The sequence below is a fragment of the Plecotus auritus genome (assembly GCF_963455305.1).
Source record: "Plecotus auritus genome assembly, chromosome: 8".
NCBI classification, from domain to species: domain Eukaryota; kingdom Metazoa; phylum Chordata; class Mammalia; order Chiroptera; family Vespertilionidae; genus Plecotus; species Plecotus auritus.
The window spans coordinates 151,719,235-151,741,916 of record NC_137782.1 but is presented as its reverse complement, the minus strand read 5'-3'; the positions used below and the strand labels follow the sequence as shown (position 1 = coordinate 151,741,916).

Below are 22,682 nucleotides of genomic sequence, written 5' to 3'. Positions count from 1 at the left end.
GGGACTTCCACAAAATACCACGTGCAGACGCGCAAGTACTGTGCGATTGAAGGAGTACCCTAATTAAGTTAATAACAATGTACCTACCTATATAATTTAAGTTTAAAAAATTTGGCTCTCAAAAGAAATTTCAATCGTTGTACTGTTGATATTTGGCTCTTTTGACTAAAGAGTTTGCCAACCACTGACTTAGGGTACCTGTGAGGATTAAATGAGATTATGCATATAAAGTTCTTAGCACAAACAATTTTTCTTCCATAGTTAGTAGTGAGGATGCAGAAAGTAATATGAAATTATCTTTAATTCAGTGAGTTTATAGTCTAATGGAGAGACTTGTAAACGGTTGCAAGGTGAATTAATTGCTGTAATAGATGTGTGTACATGATGATGTATGAATTCAGGTAAAGAAAGTGGAGGTAAATAATAGGTTCCTGCCCTGGTCGAGTGGCTCAGTTGGTTAGAGCGTCATCCAGTACACCAGGATCACAGGTTCAATTCCCTGTCAGGCACATGCCCAGGTTGTATGTCCATTCTGTCCCCAGTCGAGGTGTGTACAGTGGCAACAGATCAATTTTTCTCTCTCACATCAATGTTTCCCTCTCTGTTTCTCTCTCTCTGTCTCTCTGTCTCTGTCTCCCTGTCCCTCTCTCTTCCTTTCTCTTTAGAATCAATGAAAAATATATCCTTGGGTGAGGATTTAAAAAAAAAAAATAATAGGTTCCTTTTCTGATATTAATGAAACTCCATGAGAGGGTTATGTAATAGTATTTTGAAGACTCAAATGAAATAACTAGGGAAAGGGTTTCATCCATACATCATCTATCTAATATGATAGGGAAATGTAATTTGCTATAAGATATAATGACTTTTAAATGTGGTCAGTAGCTCAAGTTCTTTTCAATTCAGTAGTTCTATGATACTATTATAAATCCATCCCTACTTAATTTACAGGTTTGATTTTAGTGTGGTTTTTAAAAAGCAAATCCTTCCCTCCCCCCACTAATACTACTACAGCAATTCACAGAATTATATATCACCCCAACCCACTGAATCTGGATATAATGGGGTGGAACTTTGGTATCTGTACAATTTTAAAAGCTCCAGTGGTGATTCTTATGTGAAAACCAGGGTTGATAATCACTTTCGCTATGTGTAAGTCAACTGCCCAATTGAAGAAGATTTTGTTTTAATGTCCTAGAAGTTTTTTGTTTTTTTGTTTTTTTAATAAAAAGGGAGTTTTTATTTGAGGTTTTCAGGAGATGGGGGTGGGGGATTGCCCTTCATTAGAAGTTCTTTGTAATTTACCATTAAGTAGAAAATTGCCTTTTAGCAGACCTGACTAAAGACTAATAAAGTTTATGATGAGTAAGCACTTATCATGGTTCCATCTTAACTTTTCCTGAATAGATTCAAAAGGGAAACTTTATTTAGGGAAACATGTTTACTTAGTACAGAAGGAAAGGTAAATACGAAAAATATTAATAGAGAGCACATTTTATGTTCTCACCGCACAATAAATTTTGCAAATAAAATTATTTTGACAGTTAATATGCTTGATATTAAAAATTAGAGAATTCAAAGAAAACAAGCATCTGTAACTTCATTACCCATTATCATTATTTATATAGGGGTGGGCAAAAGTAGGTTTGAATTCAACCACCTCAGGACGATTTTCAAAGACCATAAGAATGTGTAAATAGTGAAGGCCAACAATTTGAGCATTTACGAGATAAGTGCACTGTGCCATTGTTTAATTAATTAAGCTGTTGTAATAATCAAAACCTCATAACCTGCATGTCTTTTTCCACATGAACAACTGCAAACCTACTTTTGCCAGTCCCTGTATATTATATTTCTTTTCCACCCAGGCAGTTTGTATATGATATCCTAAAATAACAGAAACACAATCATATACACACACATAAAACATATGCTACACACAGTTATCATCTCTTGCTTTTTGCCACATGGCACTTTTTATAAAAAGTGTTCAGGTACTCTCATTTTTCTTGTAAACATTGTCTTTTATTGTGTGCTTATATTAGTATATCTTTGTCATAGAATTATAGAGTATTAGTCTCCAAAGATGTTTAAGAATTTGTGCCAGATCATCTATATTAACCATTTTTGTATTTTGTTTTTCCAACATTTTATGATGAAAACTTCCAAACCTATAGAAAAGTTGAAATGAGCATGATGAATACCTAGATTCAACAATAGTTAACATTTTACCGTATTTGCTTTATCTCTTTATATGTGTGTGTGTGTATATATATATATATATACACTACTTTTTTTTTTTTTTTAATCCTCACTGAGGATATATTTATTGATTTTAGAGAGAGAGACAGAGAGTGAGAGAAAAACATCGTTGGGTCCTGAATGCACCCAACCGGGGATTGAACCTATAACCCTAAGTATGTGCCCTGACCAGGAACTGTGAACCCACAATCTTTTGGTGTATGAGATCATGCTCCAACCAACCGAGCCACCTGGCTAGGGCTACTGGTTGTTGTTTTGTTGTTGTTGTTGTTGTTGTCTTTTGTTTTTTTGTGCGTGGTTTTTTGGGTTTTTTTTACTAAACCTTTGACAGCAAATTGCAGACATCATAATATGTTACCTCTATTTTGGCATGTACGTCTTAAGAATGCGGACATTTTGCCTTTGCCACTGTGGTTTAGTTCACTGGACTTCGTCCCATGCTTCAAAAGGTTGCTGGTTCGATTCCCAGTCAGGGCACACACCTGGGTTTTGGGCTTGATCCCCAGTAGGGGCATGCAGGATGCAGCTGATGAATGATTCTCATTATTGATGTTTCCATCTCTCTCTCCCTCTCCCTTCCTCTTTCTCTAAAATCAATTTTTGAAATCTTTAAAGTAAAAAGAATGACATTTTTCTACATGAGCATTATCTTATACCTAAGAAAATTAGTAATAAACTTAATGTCATTTAATATCAAGTCCCAGTTGTCCCTAGAATGACTACCATAATTATTATTTTGAACCATGGTCTAATCAGGTTATTAAGTTAACATTTAAGCATATTAGGCAAGTTTTTAATCAAGACCACACTTTCCCCCCCCCCTTTGACACTAAATAAGAATCTGAGCCAGCTTTTTATAGGATGTCCTACATTCAGAATAATGGTTTCCTTGTGGTGTCCTTTAACTTGATCCTCTATTCTCTGTTTCCTGTAAAAATTAGTTTTATTAGATTCATTTTAAATATTTTTGGCAAGAACACAGGACATGGCCCTGTATTCCCTAATTCATCACATCAGGAGGCATATTATAATGTAAGATTTTCTGGCATTTAACTCTTTCAGCTTAATTTTAATTAGCTTGGATGTTAGAACTTGTTCCGCTAACAAGATTAAGTAGCTGCTATTGTAGAAAGCTGTAGGTTTCCCCAAATTTAATAAAATATAAAAGGATAAGGAGTTTGCTATTCATACCTTATTGTAATGTTTAAAATGATTAGTCTATTTTTACAGATATTTTATTAAACTCTTTAAAGACAAAAATGCAACTAAAATTTTTATCCATGAAAATTTTAATATTTCCCCAAAATTCTGTTTCCTTTTATATAGTTTAACATTTTTTATCTCCTCTCCTACCTGTCATTTAGCAGAAATCACAGAGAAACTAATATTCTAATGCCTGCTTTTCTGTACTTTCCTATTGCTTTACACACTAATTTCCCTTTTATACTAAATCATTATAGCCAATTGTGTTTTTAAGTAAGTCACTTTCAGGAAATGCTTGTGTTGCTGTTGAATTCTAATAGTGCAGAGTAAACTTCAGGTTAAACTTCAGATTATAATGTGAAATGAGACCTAAACTAGTTAATGGTAATTTGCTAAAGATAACGAGATATTTCTATTGTAAATTTTTATTACTTGACACAAGTAAGACTTGATACTTATTTAATTAAATGTTCTCGTGCTTACACTATATTACTCATGGCAGAAAAATGAGTGTTTTGCTGTGATGTGTTATGAAATACATGTGATATCCTAGTTTGTCTACTGACACTGGGGTCTTGAATCTTAAAAAAAGGCCTCCGATGATGCAGAGGAGAGTGGATCACAGGGAAAATTGGTGGAAGCTCTCAGGCAAATGAGAATTAATCATAGGGGAAACTACCGACAACTTCTGGAGGAGATGCTGTCTAGTTACAGGCTAGCTAAAGTAGAGGGAGAAGAAAGCCCTGCTGAACCAGCTGCTGCAGCTACTTCCTCGAACATTGATGCTGGAAACCCAGTGACAATGCAGGAAAGCCATACTGAATCAGAATGTGATCTTGCTGACTTAGACAGCTGTAATGAAGATGCAGGGACAAACATGGGTGATGAAAAAGTATGACTTTAATTTGTGGGGATATTTTTGTGATCTTTGATTTGATGGTTTTTACTTAGGAAGTATAATGTATGCATTTATATAACGATTTTGTTATTTGAATCTTGGTAAACTAGTTTTATTAATATTCATATAGCCTTGTTTTTTAAGAAGGCCTTTGCATACACCTTTATCAGATAGGTTAAAATTGGCTGTTTATATACTTTGAATTTAATAAAATTGTTATTTCATATTGTATGCCAGAAATGAGGCTACCAGTTATTAAAATCAATAGTTAAATTCATACTAGATAGGTTTAAAAGTTACTGATTAGCAAGATTACATTATGTTGTGGAAAAACTTGTTAATGTAGAATTTTACTGTCTCACAGTATTTTACATATTAGTATACTCATAGTAATAAACTTGTAATAAATTTGTGTTTTCTTTAGTAATTTTAGTTCTTCAAAGCATGGCAGATGCTGGCCTGTAATTTTTTTTCAAGGATGATAATGTGTGTTTTTTGACTTGTTTATATTTTATATTTCTGTAGTTTTATTTTTAGATTTCTAAGCTATTGGATATGTGGTTATTTTTCCTTTCTCTGTATTTTTTTTGAAAAATGATGTTTGAAAAATCTGTGTATTATAAGTATAGCATTGATTTGTATATTCTGTATAGCCTAACTACACACATACATCAAAATGTATGTCAACCAAGTGTTCAGAATGAAATTATAAGTGTTTTAAGTCCAAATAAAGCATGTGATATGGAATAATCTATGCATGTTGTACTTTTTATTTTATTTTACTTTAAACAGGTTTGGTATATTGGAAAAATACCCATTAGAAATTCATTTGTATTCATATAAAATTTAGAAAACTATTGGCTTGGCTTTTTTTCATTAACTAAAAGGAAAAAAATTTTTGAGAAGTCTTGCTTTTAAAGAAAATCTAGTCTGTTTCTTACCCCTTTTTATGGTACACGATATTAATCTTTGGGCAGAATGAACACACATAGACATGTCAGAAAATTGCCATGATGAAGATTGCAAGACTGTCAACTTCGCTATAAGTCTTCATCAGATATTATTAATTGCAAGAATTACGGGGAATTTTAAATAGTGGCAGATATATGAGTTTTGTTTTTGTTAAAATTGATTTTTAAATACAGATAACTATTAGTCACATGGGAAACTATGTCTTTAAAACAATTATTTTGTGAATGTAGATAATTAACTTTTCTTCATGTTTATATTTATCATGTGTCTAAAGTTGGGTAAGGTGTATCAGAAGTTGAAACTTTGGAATCATCGGAGGTAGCTGATGTTTTGATCTATTTTTCCAATGCTGGAATACTTTTAAGTGGTTTAAAAGGAAGGTATTTGGTGGAGAGGGGAGGAAAAAAACCAGTTACCTATCTATATTGGATAGATCTTTGTGTATACACACAATGTACAATACACACATCTCTCTATAAAAGTATCTTTTCAAACAAAGGAAGGTAATTTGTTCATCTAATTTGTTTTCTTTTGAAATTCAATCCAACCTGAAAGTGGTATAGGTAAATAATAATAATATTCTTCCTTTTCTTTTCCTGTAGGGTGCTGGAGATCTAGAAGACCCATGGTAGCCTTATAAACTTCTAAAATGCTTTTGATTCTGAAAATTGGGGGAAAAACTTTTAATCACATTTTCTTCAATACAAGGGAAAAACATTCTTGTGGATTCCCAACGTTTTGTGATATGAGCAGAAAATCATTAGCATTTCCCATCATTTGTTCATATTTGTGTTTTCTGATAATTGCCACTTGTAGCATTGCCTGTACTACAGTATTTTTGCCAACCTCAGGCATACTGATTCCATCTGTATTGAACTATTGGCCCTAGAAACCAACGGAGTTATTTCACCACAAATAATAATTGTGCCTGAGGTGCATGGGAATATAGTTAGCTGTACTTTGAAGATACATTATGGGGTTTTTTTTGTGTTTTTTTAAACAAGACACACAACATATAAGCATGTAAGAGTAAAGAATTGTATGAGATGTTCTTCTTTTCAATTCACCAAGTTGAAAGCCTTTTGCAGCTCTGGCTTAAAATTTCATTTGAGCAATCTACTATAGGGTATATATTTATTGTTATTTAATTTTTTTCCAATTTTACCTGTATTACCAAACTGGGTTCCTCAATAATGTCCAAATTGTAATGTTGCCTGCTTCGAGATAAGTGTATTTGGCAATAATATTATAAACCCTTACAAATTTTATGCATGTATCTCCTATATCCTTCAACACACACTAGGAAATCTTTGAAACCAAATGGATTAATTTATGGCTATTTATAATTTGCTTAGACATCTCACTGCTGCAAATTTTTTAAATGATGAGATTTGCCTTTATAATGTAAATTGTGATTTTTTGTTTTACATGTGGGTTTCTATAGTTTTAATTTTTCAGCTTTTAAGATACAAGTTTTGTGTAATTTGGTATAAATTTTAATTGTTTACGTTATTTTAAAAGCTCAGAATATCACATTGAAATTACTATAAATACATTTAAAATTATCTATTTTAGAACTAAGGAAATATTACAGAGATATTTTCATGGGTTCAGTAACCTTTCATTTTATAACATTGGGCACGGTACAGAGTGGCTGTCACATAAGGTACTTGAAGATTATTCATTTAATTCTATTTTTACAATAACCTTGAATTCTTTTTGAGTTTTGCATGTATCCAATTAATGCTGAACATGAAGAGTAAAATATTTATCTAAAAGCTATTGGGGTAGGAGAAGCAATGAATGTATCCATTTGTACATGGTTTACATGTTGTGGATGCTTTGTAAACACTTCCCTGTATGTTTAAATTGTGTTTCAGCGGGATGTAATTGCCTTTGTGTATAGTTAAAATGAGTCATCATCTGGTCCTGTGTGCAGTGGAATTCATGGTATTTTCTGTAACATTTTCCTGAAGCTGTTTCTGGAGAGCCACACATTTGAATACAGACAGCTTCCTTGATCATTCAATTTATTGTGCACCTGATTTTTGGCCTAAAAGAATTATTGCCACAATATATTTTATTTATTCTTTAGATTTTAGCCTTGTAAGTTAACGTGCTTTACATGATGATGTTAAAAGCTATTTGTCCCTTTACTGGGTTTAGGGGTTGTTAAAAGAATGAAGAATGCAAAAATGGTTTATTGTTCAACTGTCCACTCTGATCCAATCCTGTACTGACAGTACCTTTCCAGTATGATATTGTGATGTTTCATACAATGCAGTGAACATAACCAACTTGTTACCTAAATAAAGAATTGATAAAAACAGTGTGACATATTACTACTTGGTATGATTTTTAAAAATAAAAGTCCAGTTTTGAATGTTATTTTAAACATTTTATATAGTTAGAATATTGTGAAATGTTTTGTACAGAACTGTGTAGTTAAATTTTAATTCCAGGGAAGAATTAACTAAACTATATAAGACAATACTAATTAAACCCTTTTCCACTTCCAAACATTTTTTGTACCACTTTAACCTTTCTCTGGGAGTTTAGTGGCCCTTGAAATACAAATAATGTGTGAGTTAGCAAAAGAAAAACTCGTGTTTACTAATACGAATTTCCTAGACCCACTGTTCTCAAACATTTATATTCTTAAAGGTTGAGGCTCCCAAAGAACTTGTGCTTTTGTGGGTTATATCTAATTAAAAAAAAACATTACCTATTAACATTAAGAGCATTATTTTATAAAAAAAAATGATTTTCCAAAACTAAAGAGCACTGGCTTTTGTTTTGTAAATCAGATGGGTTCTCGTATCTGCTTTTGCATTCAATCTGTTGTAATGTGGCGCTTTGAAGTGTATGAAGAGATCTGGCTTCACACACACATGTGTTTGGAAGAGTATTTCAGTAGTTTCAAATAATTGTGGATACTCCTCTTTGTTACATTACCAAAACTTCAGAACTGGTAGTTTCTTGAAAATTAGTTGCAATGTGAAATCTGAAACTATTCAACTTTGTACTGTTCTGTTAAATTAAAATTTGTTTGACCTATCTTGCAGTTTGAACGGATCTACTTTTGCATGATTTAATAACATACATTGGTCATTTGTAAAATACTGATTTGTCGAATTATTCCTTTATATTTGGGGGTATTACAGGTTTCCCTCCTTCTCTTCCCCCCCCCCCCCACCCCTATTGCTTTCCTGCACCAGTTCCTGCCCAAACATAGGTAATGCATATATGCATGTAAATCTTTGGCTAATCTCTTCCTGTCCCCTCTCCGCCCTTGCCTCTGAGATTCATCAGACTGTTCCATGCTTCCATGTCTCTGATTCTATTTTATTCACCAATTTATTTTGTTCATTAGATTTCTCATTTGTTTTGATTTATAGATTAAATTATTGATACTTACTGCTATTTTAATGTTCATATATTTTATCTTCTTCCTTCTCCTCCTTTCTATTCTTCAAGAATATCCTTCAACATTTCATGTAATACTGGTTTGGTAGTGATTAGCTCCTTTAGCTTTTTGTCTGAAGCTCTTTGTCTGACCTTCAGTTCTAAATCAGAGCTTTGCTGGGTAGAGTAATCTTGGTTCTAGGTACTTGCTATTCATTACTGAATATTTCTTGCCATTCTCTTCTGGCCTGCAAAGTTTCTGTTGGGAAATCAGCTGACAGTTGTATGGGTGCTCCCTTGTAGGTAACTAACTGCTTTTCTCTTGCTGCTTTTAAGATTCTCCTATCTTTAGCCTTTGGCATTTTAATTATGATGTCTTGATGTGGGCCTCTTTAGGTTCCTCTTGCTTGTGACTCTCTGTGCTTCCTATACTTGTAAGTCTTATTTCTTTCACTGGGTAGGGGAAGTTTTCTGTCATTATTTCTTCAAATAGGTTTTCAATATCTTGCTCTGTCTCTTCTTCTGGCAGTCCCATAATGCGAATATCGGTATGTTTGAAGTTGTCCAAGACGGTCCTTTACACCATCTTCATTTTTTAAATATATTTTTATTTTTAGAGAGAAATAGAGACATAGAAACATGGATGAGATAGAAACACATCAATCGGCTGCCTCCTGCTGGGGATGGATCCCACAACCCTAACATGTGCCCTGACTGGGAATCAAACCCCTGGTAACAAACTGGTAACCTCTTGGTTCAAGGGTCGCCAATCAAGCACTGAGCTAAACCAGCTGAACTCTTCATATTTTTTTGATTCCTTTTTCTTTTTTCTTTTTTGATAGGGTTTTTTTTTTTTTCTTCTTCATATTCCAAATCATTGATTTGATTCTTGGAATCCTCTACTGTTGAATCCCTGTAAATTATTATTTCAGTTAGTGTATGCTTAATTTCTGACTGGTCCTTTTTCATGTCTTTGACATTCTCACTAATATCCTTAAATGTCTCACTAGTCCCTTGAAGCTCTCTTTGAGTCCCTTGAAGCTCTCATTAATCCTTGAGTAACCTCATAACCATGGTTTTGAATTCTGTATCCTGTAGTTTGCTTGCTTCCATTTCTTTAATTTGAGACATGTTTCTTTGTTTCTGCATTTTGGCTGCTTTTCTGTGTTTGTTTCTATATATTAGGTAGAGTTGCTCTGTCTCCTGGCCTTGTGTAATAGGTATCCTGTAGGGCCCAGTGGCTCAGCCTCTCCAGTCACCTGAGCTGGGCACTCTAGGTACACCCCTGTCTGGTCTGTGTGCACAGTCTTGTAGTTAAACCTTAATTGCTGTTGTCATCACTGGGAGGAATTGACCTCAAGGCCAATTGGCTGTGAGGACCAGCTGTGACTACAGTGGAAAAGCAGCTGTGCAGAAGACCTCCTATGGAGCAAGACTTGCTTCAGTGTAGTGCTGAGTTTGCCTCTTGAGTGTGGGCTTGTGGGTGTGTAGAGTTGTGATCTAAAGCTGTCAAAGAGTGCACTGGCTCTGGGGCCTCCCAGGAGGTGCACAGTCAGCCACTGCTTGGGGCCACCTGGCAGGAGCATCAGAGAGATCTTCAGATGGCTGCTACTTGTATTGGGCTTGTGAAGTGCCTAGGTGAGACCCAGCTGTGAAGCAGAGCATGCTAGTGCTGGGTTTTGGGCCTTTTATTGATAGGTTTGGGGCATGCTGATGCCAACTACTGCTTGTTTGGAAAAATTTAGCAAAGTCTAAAGCCTGAACTAGCACAGGCCATTCATACAGAAAAGCTGCTGCAGCTTGGGTGGTGCTGCAAATTGGATGGGGCGGGGGCTCAGGGAATCACCAGGGTGAACCAAACAGTGTGCTCCGGGCTGATGGAGATTCAGATATGGCTGTCAGCTCTGCAAAGGGGAAGTCCCACCATTGGAACAGTGACCCCTGTGAGGACCCCTGTCTGAGAAAAAGCCACTCCTGAGTTCCTGACCCAATGCCAGACAATCCAGTACCTCCCCATATATCCCTGGGTCCCCCAAAGCTGCCAGACACTGGAGTTCTGAGGGATTGAGTTTGAGTAAGTTTGTGTGCTGGCCCTTTAAGAGGAACACCTGGGTCTCAAGCAGCCTCTGTATCACTCAGCCACAATCTCCATTGGTTTTTAGAGGGACTTCTCTTCCCAGCTCTGGAACCCTGGGGTTCTGGTGTGGGGCTGGGACCCCTTGCTCCTCATCAGAGTTGGGGGAGGAGGGCTCGATAGCTGCGAGATCTCTCCCGATTAAAAAAACACACTTGGATGTCAGACCAGCCCATTCAGTACCTCCACCCCTCCTACCAGTCTCATGCTTTCTTCTTTACTTCTCTAGTTGTAGAACTTCCATTCAGCTTGCTTTCAGGCAGTTCTTAATGATGGTTGTATTTTAGTTGTAATTTTGATGTGGTTGTGGGAGGTGGAGAGTAGAGGCATTTACCTATGCCACCATCTTGGTTCTCACCCCAATTCTTTAGAATATTGACATGTTGTTATGCAGTGTTTAAAATTTTTTTGTTAACATAACTGATAACAGAAAAAAGTGTTGGGATGCTGCCAAGCTCATGGTGATGGATACAGATTTTTCAAAAACTCCAATTTTCATTTGAAAGGTGAAATTTTAGTATTGGCAACAAATATTGTCAGTTTTTTTCCTTAAGTGACAGGCTTATTCATTTTAGAAAATGTCTGTTGAATAACCATACTCTGTCATTCAAGTAAAACTTGTGTTCTGTACAAAGTGGCTGGTTCTGCATATCTTGAAGAGTAGCATGAAAAAACGATCACACTTCATCATGTTATAGAACCAGTACTCTCCTTTTCATCGTATTTGCTATTAAAAAGATGTATACTCAAGGGTAGAGTTGTAAGAAAATTAACTTTTAGTGCTTAATCAGGACATTGTTAACTGAAACTGACTTGTTTCCCCCTTTTTTTTCTTTGTGAGTATAGCAGTGAAAGTACAAGAATGACTAATTTGTTTGGTGCTACTGTTCTTATTTGTGCGCAGGTGTCTGCAGTTTTACCCATCATTTCTTTTGCACAACCAGTGCAAGTGTCAGTATAAATAAATAAATTTACCCAGGCCCGTGTGTCTTGGTTGGTTGGATTGTTGTCCTGTACACTGGAAGGTGGCAGGTTCGATTCCTTGTCAAGGCACATACCCAGGTTTTGGGTTTGATCCCTGGTGCATGAAGGGAACAACCGATGGATGTTTCTCACGTTGATGTTTCTTTCTCTCCCTCTCTCTAAAAAACTCAATAAAAAAATAAAAAGTATTTAGTATTGTTAAGAAAATAGTTTGATTTCATGGACCTCCTTAAAAGGTTCTCTGGGACCCCAGATTTTTAGAATTGCTGTCCTCATCCCTTTGGAGACAGTCTGTTCATTTATTCGAAACATCACAGTATAATAGTAAATGAATGTTAAAACATACAGATGTGACAAAATCTACTTGGTGGTGTGTGTGGGGCGGTGGTGGTTACTATTACACTCAGGAAGATTTTTAAAAAGGTCTAATCTTTAGTATTGTACTTTTTCTCTCAGTATTTCTTGGATGGGTTTCAACTTAGAAAATTTATGATTTAAGGTTAACAATAGAGTTTTATATGGCATATATTCATTCAGATCATTTTAATCTTTTTAGGTATCTTCAGTTACTGTAGATTTGTATTATTAAAAAGGTCTCCTAATTGAATTTTTAAATCCATGTCTTAAAATCATTTTACTATGGCTGAGAGATCACATCAGGTCGGCCATATTAAGATAGGACTTTTTAAGTGACAAGTGGATCAGGGCTTTATGCTGAAGGTTTTGGTTTCTTTTGGTTAGGTTCTTCAGTTGTGACACTTGATGCTTATTACTTGAGGTTTTGCTTTTAAATGTTTTTGGATAGTCAGAAGTCACTACAGTCCTAATCGGTTTGGCTCAGTGGATAGAGCGTCAGCCTGCGGACTGAAAGGTCCCAGGTTTGATTCCGGTCAAGGGCATGTACCTTGGTTGTGGGCACATCCCCCGTAGGAGGTGTGCAGGAGGCAGCTGATCAATGTTTCTCTCTCATGGATGTTTCTAACTCTCCCTCTCCCTCTCTGTAAAAAATAAAATAAAATAAAATAAAATATATATATATATATATATATATATATATATATATATATATAGTCACTCTCGTTTCACCTTGTCAGTTTTCTTTTCAGAGTCTGTGATTCAGTTGAGTTTTGATCTGTTTATGGTGCTGTCAGGTTCTCTCCAACCAGTTAACTAGACACTTAGTCCTCATAAAAAACCATAACAAAATTTAAAACTAAGATGAAGATTGCCAGTGTAGAAACAAAATATCAACATTTCTATCTTTGGGCTTCTTTCTTATCTAATATAGCAAATATTGAAATGTCAAGTTGCATATTTGAGGTTTATTTTGAAAATAATATCTCATTTTGAAGGAAAAACAATCTAAGCAGCAAATGCTTCCAATTTTCTTTACATTTAGCTTATTAATATAAGTACAGTTTTATGTCCAAGAGTCAATTTCTTAATGTGAAAAGTAGATGAGAGTATTTGTTTTTGCCCATTGTCTTAGTGATTTATTGTGGCTGGAAGTATAACTAAAGCTACTAACTAATACAGGGTAAGATGCTTTTCAGGCAGCACCACTACCAATTCTCACTTCTTGCTGGGTTGTTTTTGTTTGTTTTGTTTTTGGCTATGGAATCTTCTCCCCCGTATTTTCTGTTTCAGTTTTATTCTATCTGGCAAACACTTAACTATATATATTATTTGCCACTCAGATGTAACTGACAGCTCTGCTCTTATAATTCAGGCATGGGGGTTCATAACCTTGGTGTTAGGAGTTTAGTTATTCTATCTCTTCATATCCACTACTCCAATGGAGTACAAAAGAATCATAATTTTTATATATGGGTAGAAGCAAAGGTTTGGGACATTTTTTTCTTGACTAATTAATAACTATAATGTTGGCAACAGTGATTTCTTTAGTGATTTAAGTCTGCACTATAAATGTGTTCTTATATTCTTCCCATATAAAATCTACTTGTAAGAAAATACTTTGGCATGTATTTGAAGTGAAGAGGACTGGTACAATCCAAGAATTCCTCTAATATATGGGTCTGATACCTCATTCCTTCTCTTGGGTTGTTTACACTTGCTTTTGTGATTTATTTAGAGGGCTCTGGATTTATTTTCATGAGATTCTGCCTATGAATAAGCATTTTTAAAGTAAATTGACATAGTATAAAGCTTATTTTAAATACCATATAATACTTGCTATTAAAATTGATCTTAGGCAAGACTGCTTGTAATTACTATAATACTTTGAAACTATTAAAGTACACTCCCAAATTGAAGGTGACTAGATTTTATTCCTGGAGTTACAGGTTCTTTAGGAAGCTACAAATGTTTTTATGAAGAGCCCAATTTTAAAATTATGTGTATTCAAAATAAACTAATAGTTTTAAGCATTTTTAGGAAGCTCAAACTCTTCCTAAAATGATATCCTTTCCAGAGGAAATTACTAGGGTACCCGCTCAACCTTCAGAGAAGTTCTACTTTTGTGTGTTAACTTGTTGGGATTCCAGTTAAGATTTCATTTGAATAAAGGTTCTTTGACTTTGAAAAGTTTGAAAGCCACTAGGCTCAGAGAGTATAAATATAACTAGACAAATGAAACAAGACAATTAAGTTACTTTTTTACAAGAAAGGAAACAGAGCAGTTATACTAGGCTGTGAGGGATATTTGCAGGTTTTTATTTGGTGATTTACCCAAGTATTGAGATATTTTGTTACATAGGGTGTCCCAAAAAAATGTATACACACTTTGAATGATTATAAAGTCAATGTTTATTAACATACAGTTCATTTTCAAAATTTAAAAGAATCTCCAGCCCTAACTGGTTTGGCTCAGTGGATAGAGCATCAGCCTGCGGACTGAAAGTCTCAGGTTCGATTCTGGTCAAGGGCATGTACCTTGGCTGCGGGCACATCCCCCGTAGGAGGTGTGCAGGAGGCAGCTGATCGATGTTTCTCTCTCATCGATGTTTCTAACTATTCTTCTCCCTTCCTCTCTATAAAAAAATCAATGAAATATATATTTTTTAAAAATCTCCAGAAGTGAATAATTTTCTTTTTGTCAATACCTGTTTTCAAACTGATGACCATTCTGGTCCAGGCACTGCCGATAATTCGAAGCAAAGGAATTGCAAACATCAAGAATCATTTTGTTCGGTGTTTGTGCGCCCTCAACTTGTCAACTGTTGCCAGTTTTTAACTGTAAAATAAATTTTATGTATTCTCATAAAAAGGTCTAGTTGATAAATTTTCTTTGTTTAAAGCTTAGTCTGGCTTCATCCATTATTTCAAATCAGTTAAACCTGAAAAGGATGAATATTCCCCCAAAATGTATAAACACTTGGAATAATTATAAAGGCAGTGTTTGTACTTCAACTGTTTTTTAAAACTTACAGTAGCATTTTAGGATGTGTCTCATCACAGTGATGTTTCTTTCCACCCCATCCTCCCTACCTTCCACTCTCTCTAGAAAGCCATGGAAAAAATATCCTCAGGTGAGGATTAAGAAATAAACAACAAATTAAAAAAACAAAAGACTTCTTTTCTGGGGTGCTTAGTGAAATGGAGAGAAGGCCTGGTGGCTTTGCTTCCTTAGACCGTGAGCCATCTTCAATACTTGGAAAACAGAATGCTGAAACAAACAGCAAGTTCCAAGTGTATGTCATTTATGTGAAAGCTTAAATCTCCAAAACTTACTCCAAAATGCATTCTTCCCCCTCCCCCATTTTAACATCTTTGAAATTGAGAAGTATCTTAGGTCAGTGGAATCTTACAGTTGCCACTGGCTAGGCAGCTGTCCTGGCACAGTAGTACCAAAGTAGTCACAGCTATCCACATTTCAATTCCATAATTGGTTTTTGTATGCTGTTGGAATTGTGTTAAGTTTAAATGCTGTTTAGAATGTCTTCAAAATGATTACATAAGATTTAACAAAGAAGCAAAGTTTTGTGTAAGCAAAATTCAGAAACAAGATTTTAATCTGTCTTAAAATGTATTACAATAAGTGTAAGATAATCCTATGTGTTATTAAAACATTGTTTCATAGTTTAATTGGAAGCATTTTTCTTAGTTATATATAAAAAATGGAATCTTAGAGTTGATGGTATACAATGTATAATTTATAGATACACTAGAGGCCTGATGCAGGAAATTCATGCAAGAGTAGGCCTTCCTTCCCCTGGCTGCCAGCACCGGCTTCCCTCTGGCATCTGGGACCCGGGCTTCCCTTGCAGCCCAGCTTCGTCCAGAGGGTCGTCTGGAAGGACATCCAGTCTAATTAGCATATTATGCTTTTATTATTATAGATAGTTGTATAAAATATGCTTGGGAATAATACACAATAATTTAGGGCAGTACTTCAGAAGCATTGGGAAGTGTGAGGTTTTTATTTTCTTCCTTCTCCCTGAAAAATAAAGATAGCAAATAATAACATGTTAAATCTGGGTAATAGGTAAGGGTATCATTATATTCTGGATGTTTGAATTTTTTATAAAATTGAATTAAAAAATTAAATACAGAAACTAATTGAATTAGTGGTCCTGAGTTGCCTTCCAGGAAGAAGGTACCATTTTATAATCCCAACAATATACAAAAATGTCCATGTTTTCTGCTTTCTTGTCAGTCTGGGTAAAAGTAAATTATGAAGTTTTCATTTAATTTTCAATTACTTCATTATCAGTGAGATTGAACATTTTCTCTAATTATATGTCTTTTATTAAAGCTTGTTTACATATGTTGCTTATTTTCCATAAACACATTTATCATTTTTCTTATTGATTTGTGAGAGCTCTTTATATATTTAGGAAATTAACCAATATTGTCATCATTCTATCACGTCATGAATTATTCTCAATTCACCACTTTCCTTTTAACAATTTTTTTAAAAATAAGGATGTTGAGAGATGAGACTAAGAACAAAGCTGTCGAATAATCTGAAATGACATAATTTCTGAAAAACTACAATCTCAATAGCATAGGTTCCCCCTACTCCAAATTTTATATTATGCTACTCTCTTTCAGTGCTTTTTCTTATACCATAACATTTTGTTTCTATGTCAACTTTTCCTACAGGCAGAGTAAAGGCTCTTTCTACTCAGTGTAATTGCAGAGGCGCTAGAGAGGGCTAAGATGCTCTCTCTGATCTAAAAAGTATTTGGGTAGCTCTCTTTAGTAAAAAATATTGCCTTTTATTCTCTATATACCATTTTAAGTCAAATATAGTAGGCTTTATTTTTTTACGTCTTTTTTTAAAATTGAAAAAATTTACAGCAAACTGCAAAGATCTTCAGTGTTCAAGTTGATAAGTTTTGAGAAGTGTCTTAGTTTTTACATTCAAAATATTTAGAATTTTATCCTTTTCTTTAACAGTTTCAAACTACAATTGTATACTTAGACGATCTTTTAACATTCTGAGTAAGTAAATATTTACATGTTTTATTTTATGACTTTGGCCTTTTAAAATTATATAATACAAAAGGAACTCATTTTGGGTTTTGCTACAGGGCAAAGTTCTAATGTAATATTTTCTATTATCCCTTTATACCAGCCAATATGTAAGCTGGTTTTGGCTCATTTCTTTGAAAACACCCTTTTACTATAGGGCATTTTCTTGTATACTAGTATGCTTGAATGTTTATGAGCATTCTATTTCATTGCTTTGTATATTTTATTATATAGTGTAGAAATTTTCCCTTACTAGTCTACTTCAACAAATATTGAATATTTATTATTCCAGATAAACTTTTGAATAACTTGGCCAAGATTTTCCTACCAAATAAAAATCCTGTGAATGTAGAATTGTTATAAGTGTAGATTAATATGGGGGTCATTCATGTTTTTAGCAGAGATCCATTCCAGGAAAATGCTGCATCTTTCTATTTGGGTATTTCTTTAATGCCCCTAGTGATGTTTTGTAGTTTTCTATGTTCTACACATTTATTAAATTAATTCCTTATTATTTTATACTTATTACTGTTATGAATGAACCATTTACCCCCAATATGTTTTTTAATCTTTATTGTTGAGAGTCTTGCAGAAGTCCCTCCTTTTGTTCCCCCATCGTCCCTCTCCACCCCTATAGATATGCCCCCCAATACATTTTAAATTCATATCTTCTTAATAGACAAGTGCCTTAATTGCTGACAAAAACAAAAGTTTCAATTTCTATCATTCCCACCAGATGGCAGTCTTGGACACATCCATCTGTTAAACCTGCTGAGACCTGTGAGGACAAGAAAGGCAGAGTGGCTGGCAGACCTTCCAAGCCTCTAAAAGTACAAGGACAAAAAGGTTTTTTCATAAACCTGAAAGAAAAGTGAACTCAACATTATGCAATTATAGTGTTTATGCTGCTATTAACCATTACTCTTATAACCCATTAGTGGGGGCAGAGAAGAACTGTCATTGTGCCCTTAAATATCATATTTTTCTCTGCCCATGGAATAAACACCTGTGGCTTCTTGGCAGTGCTTCTGGTTTTATTCTAGGGACACTCATAGTTAAAGGCAGGCTTTAATCTGACATTATTGTTTCTCTTCTCCAAAAAGCACCATTTAAATGAGAAGTTACAGGATTTCTAAATGTATATCTTATGACTAGTTTTTATGATTCCTGGGTGTCTTCTGAAATGAAGACCAGAGTTTATAAAATTAATATAAAGGGAAGTAGGTAGCTGGCTTACTCTACATGACTACAAATCTTAATAACCCCTTAAATTAGACACCTTTTGGCTTAATTTAGATGACTTTGAAGACCTGTGTTAAGGATTATAGAAGGTAGTGAATTTCTTGGTCAGGTAAGGATTTTCAAATAGTTTCTCATCTACTTTTCCCAGTCACCAAAAATAGTACTTTTGGGCAACAATACATCACTGAGTTATGCCATCCTCTTGTTCTTTTTTTTTTTTTTTTTTTACAATTCCAACTGTTAATTTACTTTTATATAATCAGGGAGTAGTAAATTAACTACACAGTAATTGTATATTCCCTTTCTGAGATTATATTTTTAATCTGAGATTGAAAGGTGCAAGAAAGTATGGTAAGAAAAAGAAACACATGTTTAGCCCTTGAGCACAAAGATATGCCAACGCTAATTCATGGTTTTCCAAAGAAAATTTATATAAATATTCTGGGAGGTAATATAACAAAAATTTTAACAGTCGACCCTTTTTAATTTTAAAAAGGTTTTATTAAATTTATTGAGGTGACATTGATTAATAAAATTATATAGATTTCAGGTACACAACTCTATAATACATTATTTGTCTATTGCATTGTGTTTGCCCCCCAAAGCCAAATCTCCTTCCATCACTGTATTTTTTACCCCCTCTACCCTCTGTTACCACCTCCCCTCTCACTCTCTTCCCCTCTAGTATCCAACAAACTGTTGTCTGTCTGAGTTTTTGTCGTTTGTTCATTTGTTGCTTTCAGTTTTTATCCTACATATGATTGAAATGATATGGTTCCTGACTTTTTCGGTCAGGCATTTCACTTAGCATGATATTCTCAAGGTCCATCCATGTTGTCACAAATGCATTATTTCATCTTTTCTTATGGCTGAGTAGTATCCCATTGTACCACATCTTCTTTATCCAATCTATCAAAAACACTTGGATTGTTCCATGTCTTAAAAGTAGATAATTTTGTTTAGGAAAAACCATGGAAAAGTTTCATTTTTCCATCTCTGGATAATTCTACGATGTGGTTTTATAGAATAGCCCATTTCTTTAGTGTGTTGCATTGATTTACTCATGCTTTATGTAATCTCTGAGAATGAATATTGAAATGGATTTATGGGAATCTCAGCTCTGTAGTACTGGTGCCTAAAGATTGCTTGTAGTTCTAAGGCATCTTTAAGGCAGAATTGGAATTAATTAGACTTAGATTCTAGAACACATTTCCAGAGAGTTAGAGGTAACCTAAATTGTATCAATAAAACAATAAGTTAAATGCACCTGAAAGATGGGCTATGTAAAATTATCTTTGAAAAGGAAGGAATTCCCTTCTAATAACCCATTTGTATTATCTTTATTTGTATAATTTTTAAGGGTTTTTGGCTTTTTTAGAGTGGGACACCCATGAGTCTGGCAGATAAGAAAGACTGTTTCCTGTTACAGTGTAACTGTACCACACTATCCTAGTGAAATGTCTTTAAACATCAGAAATGTACACATCGAGCCCTAGCCAGTTTGGCTCAGTGGATAGAGTGTCAGCCTGTGGACCAAAGGGTCCTGGGTTTGATTCTGGTCAAGGGCACGTACCTTGGTTGCAGCTCCTCCCAGGCCCAGGCCTTGGTTGGGGCTCTTGCAGGAGGCAACCAATCAATGTGTTCCTCTCACATTGATGTTTCTCTCACATCGATATTTCTGTCTTTCCCTCTCCTACTCTCCCTAAAAATCAATGGAAAAATAGCCTCGGGTGAGGATTAACAACAACAAAAAGTAAAATGTACACATTGATGCTGATTGCTTTAACACTGGATTGGGGCAGAATAAGCTACATTTCCTGGACTGATTACACATAAAAAAAACCCCCACACAATTCAATTCTATCTCAAGAAAATTGCAGGTGCGGGGAGCAACACACAAATGTTCATACGTCCATTTGAGAGAGAAAAGAAACGGAATTGAATGATGATGTTTTTAACATCATACATTTAGCCACAGTTATTAGGATGACTTCCAGCATCTCTCTTTTTTATCCTCAGTTACTTCAGTCGTCATGTATTGTGGCTTCTATTGTCTTTACCACCCAAGACCCTCTTCTCCAAAGACTAGTTTTCTATATATTTCTTAAAATATACAACCCAGAAGTGAGCATTTATAGTAGCAGAATTGTCATGTTCTTTGTTCTAGCTAATACTGTTATATTTAACACCTAAATATTGGACTAGCTTATGTGACACCACATGGTACTGTTGGAGTCCTTTGAGTTATTTTTACTGCTGTTAAGCATTCTTTCCCCATTTTTACTGGTGCTATCAGTATTTTGTGTGTGTGTGTGTGTTTTTGTTTGTTTTCATTTTTTAAGCCTACTTTGCAAGACCATTTATTCTTATTACGTTCTCTTATGTTAGATTCATTAAACTTTTGAGGTGTTTTGGGGTCCATCTTAGTTATATTTGCTTTACTTAAAAATTTCAAATCACTCCAGTTAGATATGTAAACTTTCTATATTGAATGAAAGAAGTCTGAGGGTAGTAGCCTGTAGTAGGCCTCAGAAACGTCTTCAGTATGATGCAGACAGACCGATGTATTAACACCCATTAGGTAATAATTTGAGTGCTTTACTGATCAGCCCATATTTCTCCCAGGTTATCTGTAAGGGAATCATAGGATTTTAATATAATTTCTTGCTGAAGACCTGCATTTCCCAAATAGCGAGTCACTGCCTCCAAAAGTTCATGAAATTAAAAGTCAAACCTACTGAATGATGTTCTCTTTCCTAAAGACTTAAAAATATTATCATCATAATAAGATCTTATCCTAGGGCCTTCCTCGAATTAGTATGAAGTTGTCACCATCTTTTATCTCTTCCAAAGACTGGAATGACAGTACCCTTTCTGATGTTGAGGCTGATAACCCTCCGTAACTTCTGTAAAACTTAGACTGGGCCACCCAGAAATAATCTTAGGTTTGTTTCCCATCAGTATAAAATAGGAAATAAAAGTTCTTATTGGCCCTATCATTTGTGCATAATTCAATTTATTTGGAGCTTTTACTTTAACCCTAGTCCTATAAGTACTTGCAAATTTCTGATGTTTGTTTTTCTTATGGTGTTTCTTGCATGCATTATGCATTTTTGAAATTCTGAACTTGTTACAGTTCTTCCTGTGAAAACTGATGGCTTCTTTTGTTTTGTTGTTGCTGGTTTTTTTAGGTGCATCTCCCTATTTTATCATATACATATATGATTCCCCACTTAAAATTATTTTATCAAATAATCCCTATGCATTTAAAAAAAAAGTCAAACTACAACTTGGGTCCTGGCTGGTGTTGTTCAGTGGTTAGAGCATAAGCTTGTGCACCAAAGGGTTGTGGGTTCAATTCCCAGTCAAGGGCATGTACCTGGGTTTCAGGTTCAATCCCTGCACTGTTCGGGGCATGTATGGGAGGCGACCAATCAATGTGTCTCTCTCACATTGATGTTTCTCTCTTCTCTCTTCCCCTCCCCTTCTCCCTTCCACTCTACTTGAAAATTAATGGGAAAAAAATATCCTCTGGTGAGGATTAACAAAGCAAAACCAAAAACACTGCAAGTTGGCCAACAGCCTGAGCCATGTGCAGCATGTGTCCATTTTATTATATGGACAGAGCAGAACAATGCCCCATGCAAGAGGATGCTATTCACATCACAGGCAATGGGGACTTACCTGTCACAACTTTCCAGGAAAGTGTTCTTACTAATAAAATAAGCATAAGTATATATTGCAACAAATATCTGACCGTCTGTAGAAGTGACATGACTCAAGAAAGGAATTCTTTGGAGGAGTTTTTAAAATGTATCCAAGATGCCAAATTGGCTGGCAGCAGCCCCGGAGACCTGCATTTGCTCTGGGAGAGGAGGTAATGTAGCTTCTCTCTTGACATTCTCCCTGCCTGTATTATCTATCACTTCCTTTAAACAATGGGAAAAGGTGGCCCTGGAGGATTGTGGCAGAGAAATCAAGCCACAGGTAGGTCATCATCAAGGACCAATCAGCTTTGGCTTCTAACCTTGAATTCAGACTTCTTGAAAGGCCTCTCAGTGACACACTATGGGTGCCCTTTTCTCTCTCATTTTCTTGACTTCCTAAATTAACAGGGCTCAAAGGAAAGCAAGAAAGAAAGAATGG

The 22,682-nt window shown here is 35.0% G+C and overlaps 1 protein-coding gene across 3 annotated transcripts in view; it reads left to right on the top strand.

Moving 5' to 3' along the window:
- PPM1B (protein phosphatase, Mg2+/Mn2+ dependent 1B) overlaps positions 1-18,315 on the top strand; it is a 70,576-nt gene extending 52,261 nt beyond the window's left edge. Inside the window, exons 6-7 of one of the 3 annotated variants that reach the window (XM_080683261.1) lie at positions 17,220-17,264; positions 18,031-18,315. In XM_080683261.1, coding sequence (XP_080539387.1) covers positions 17,220-17,264 — 45 coding nt within the window. In that variant the 3' untranslated portion in view covers positions 18,031-18,315. Of the gene's footprint in view, positions 1-4,057; positions 5,118-5,937; positions 7,668-17,219; positions 17,265-18,030 lie in introns of those variants that run through there. The other 2 variants (XM_080683262.1, XM_080683260.1) reach the window with 2 other exon arrangements.
- The last annotated feature ends 4,367 nt before the right edge of the window (positions 18,316-22,682 follow it).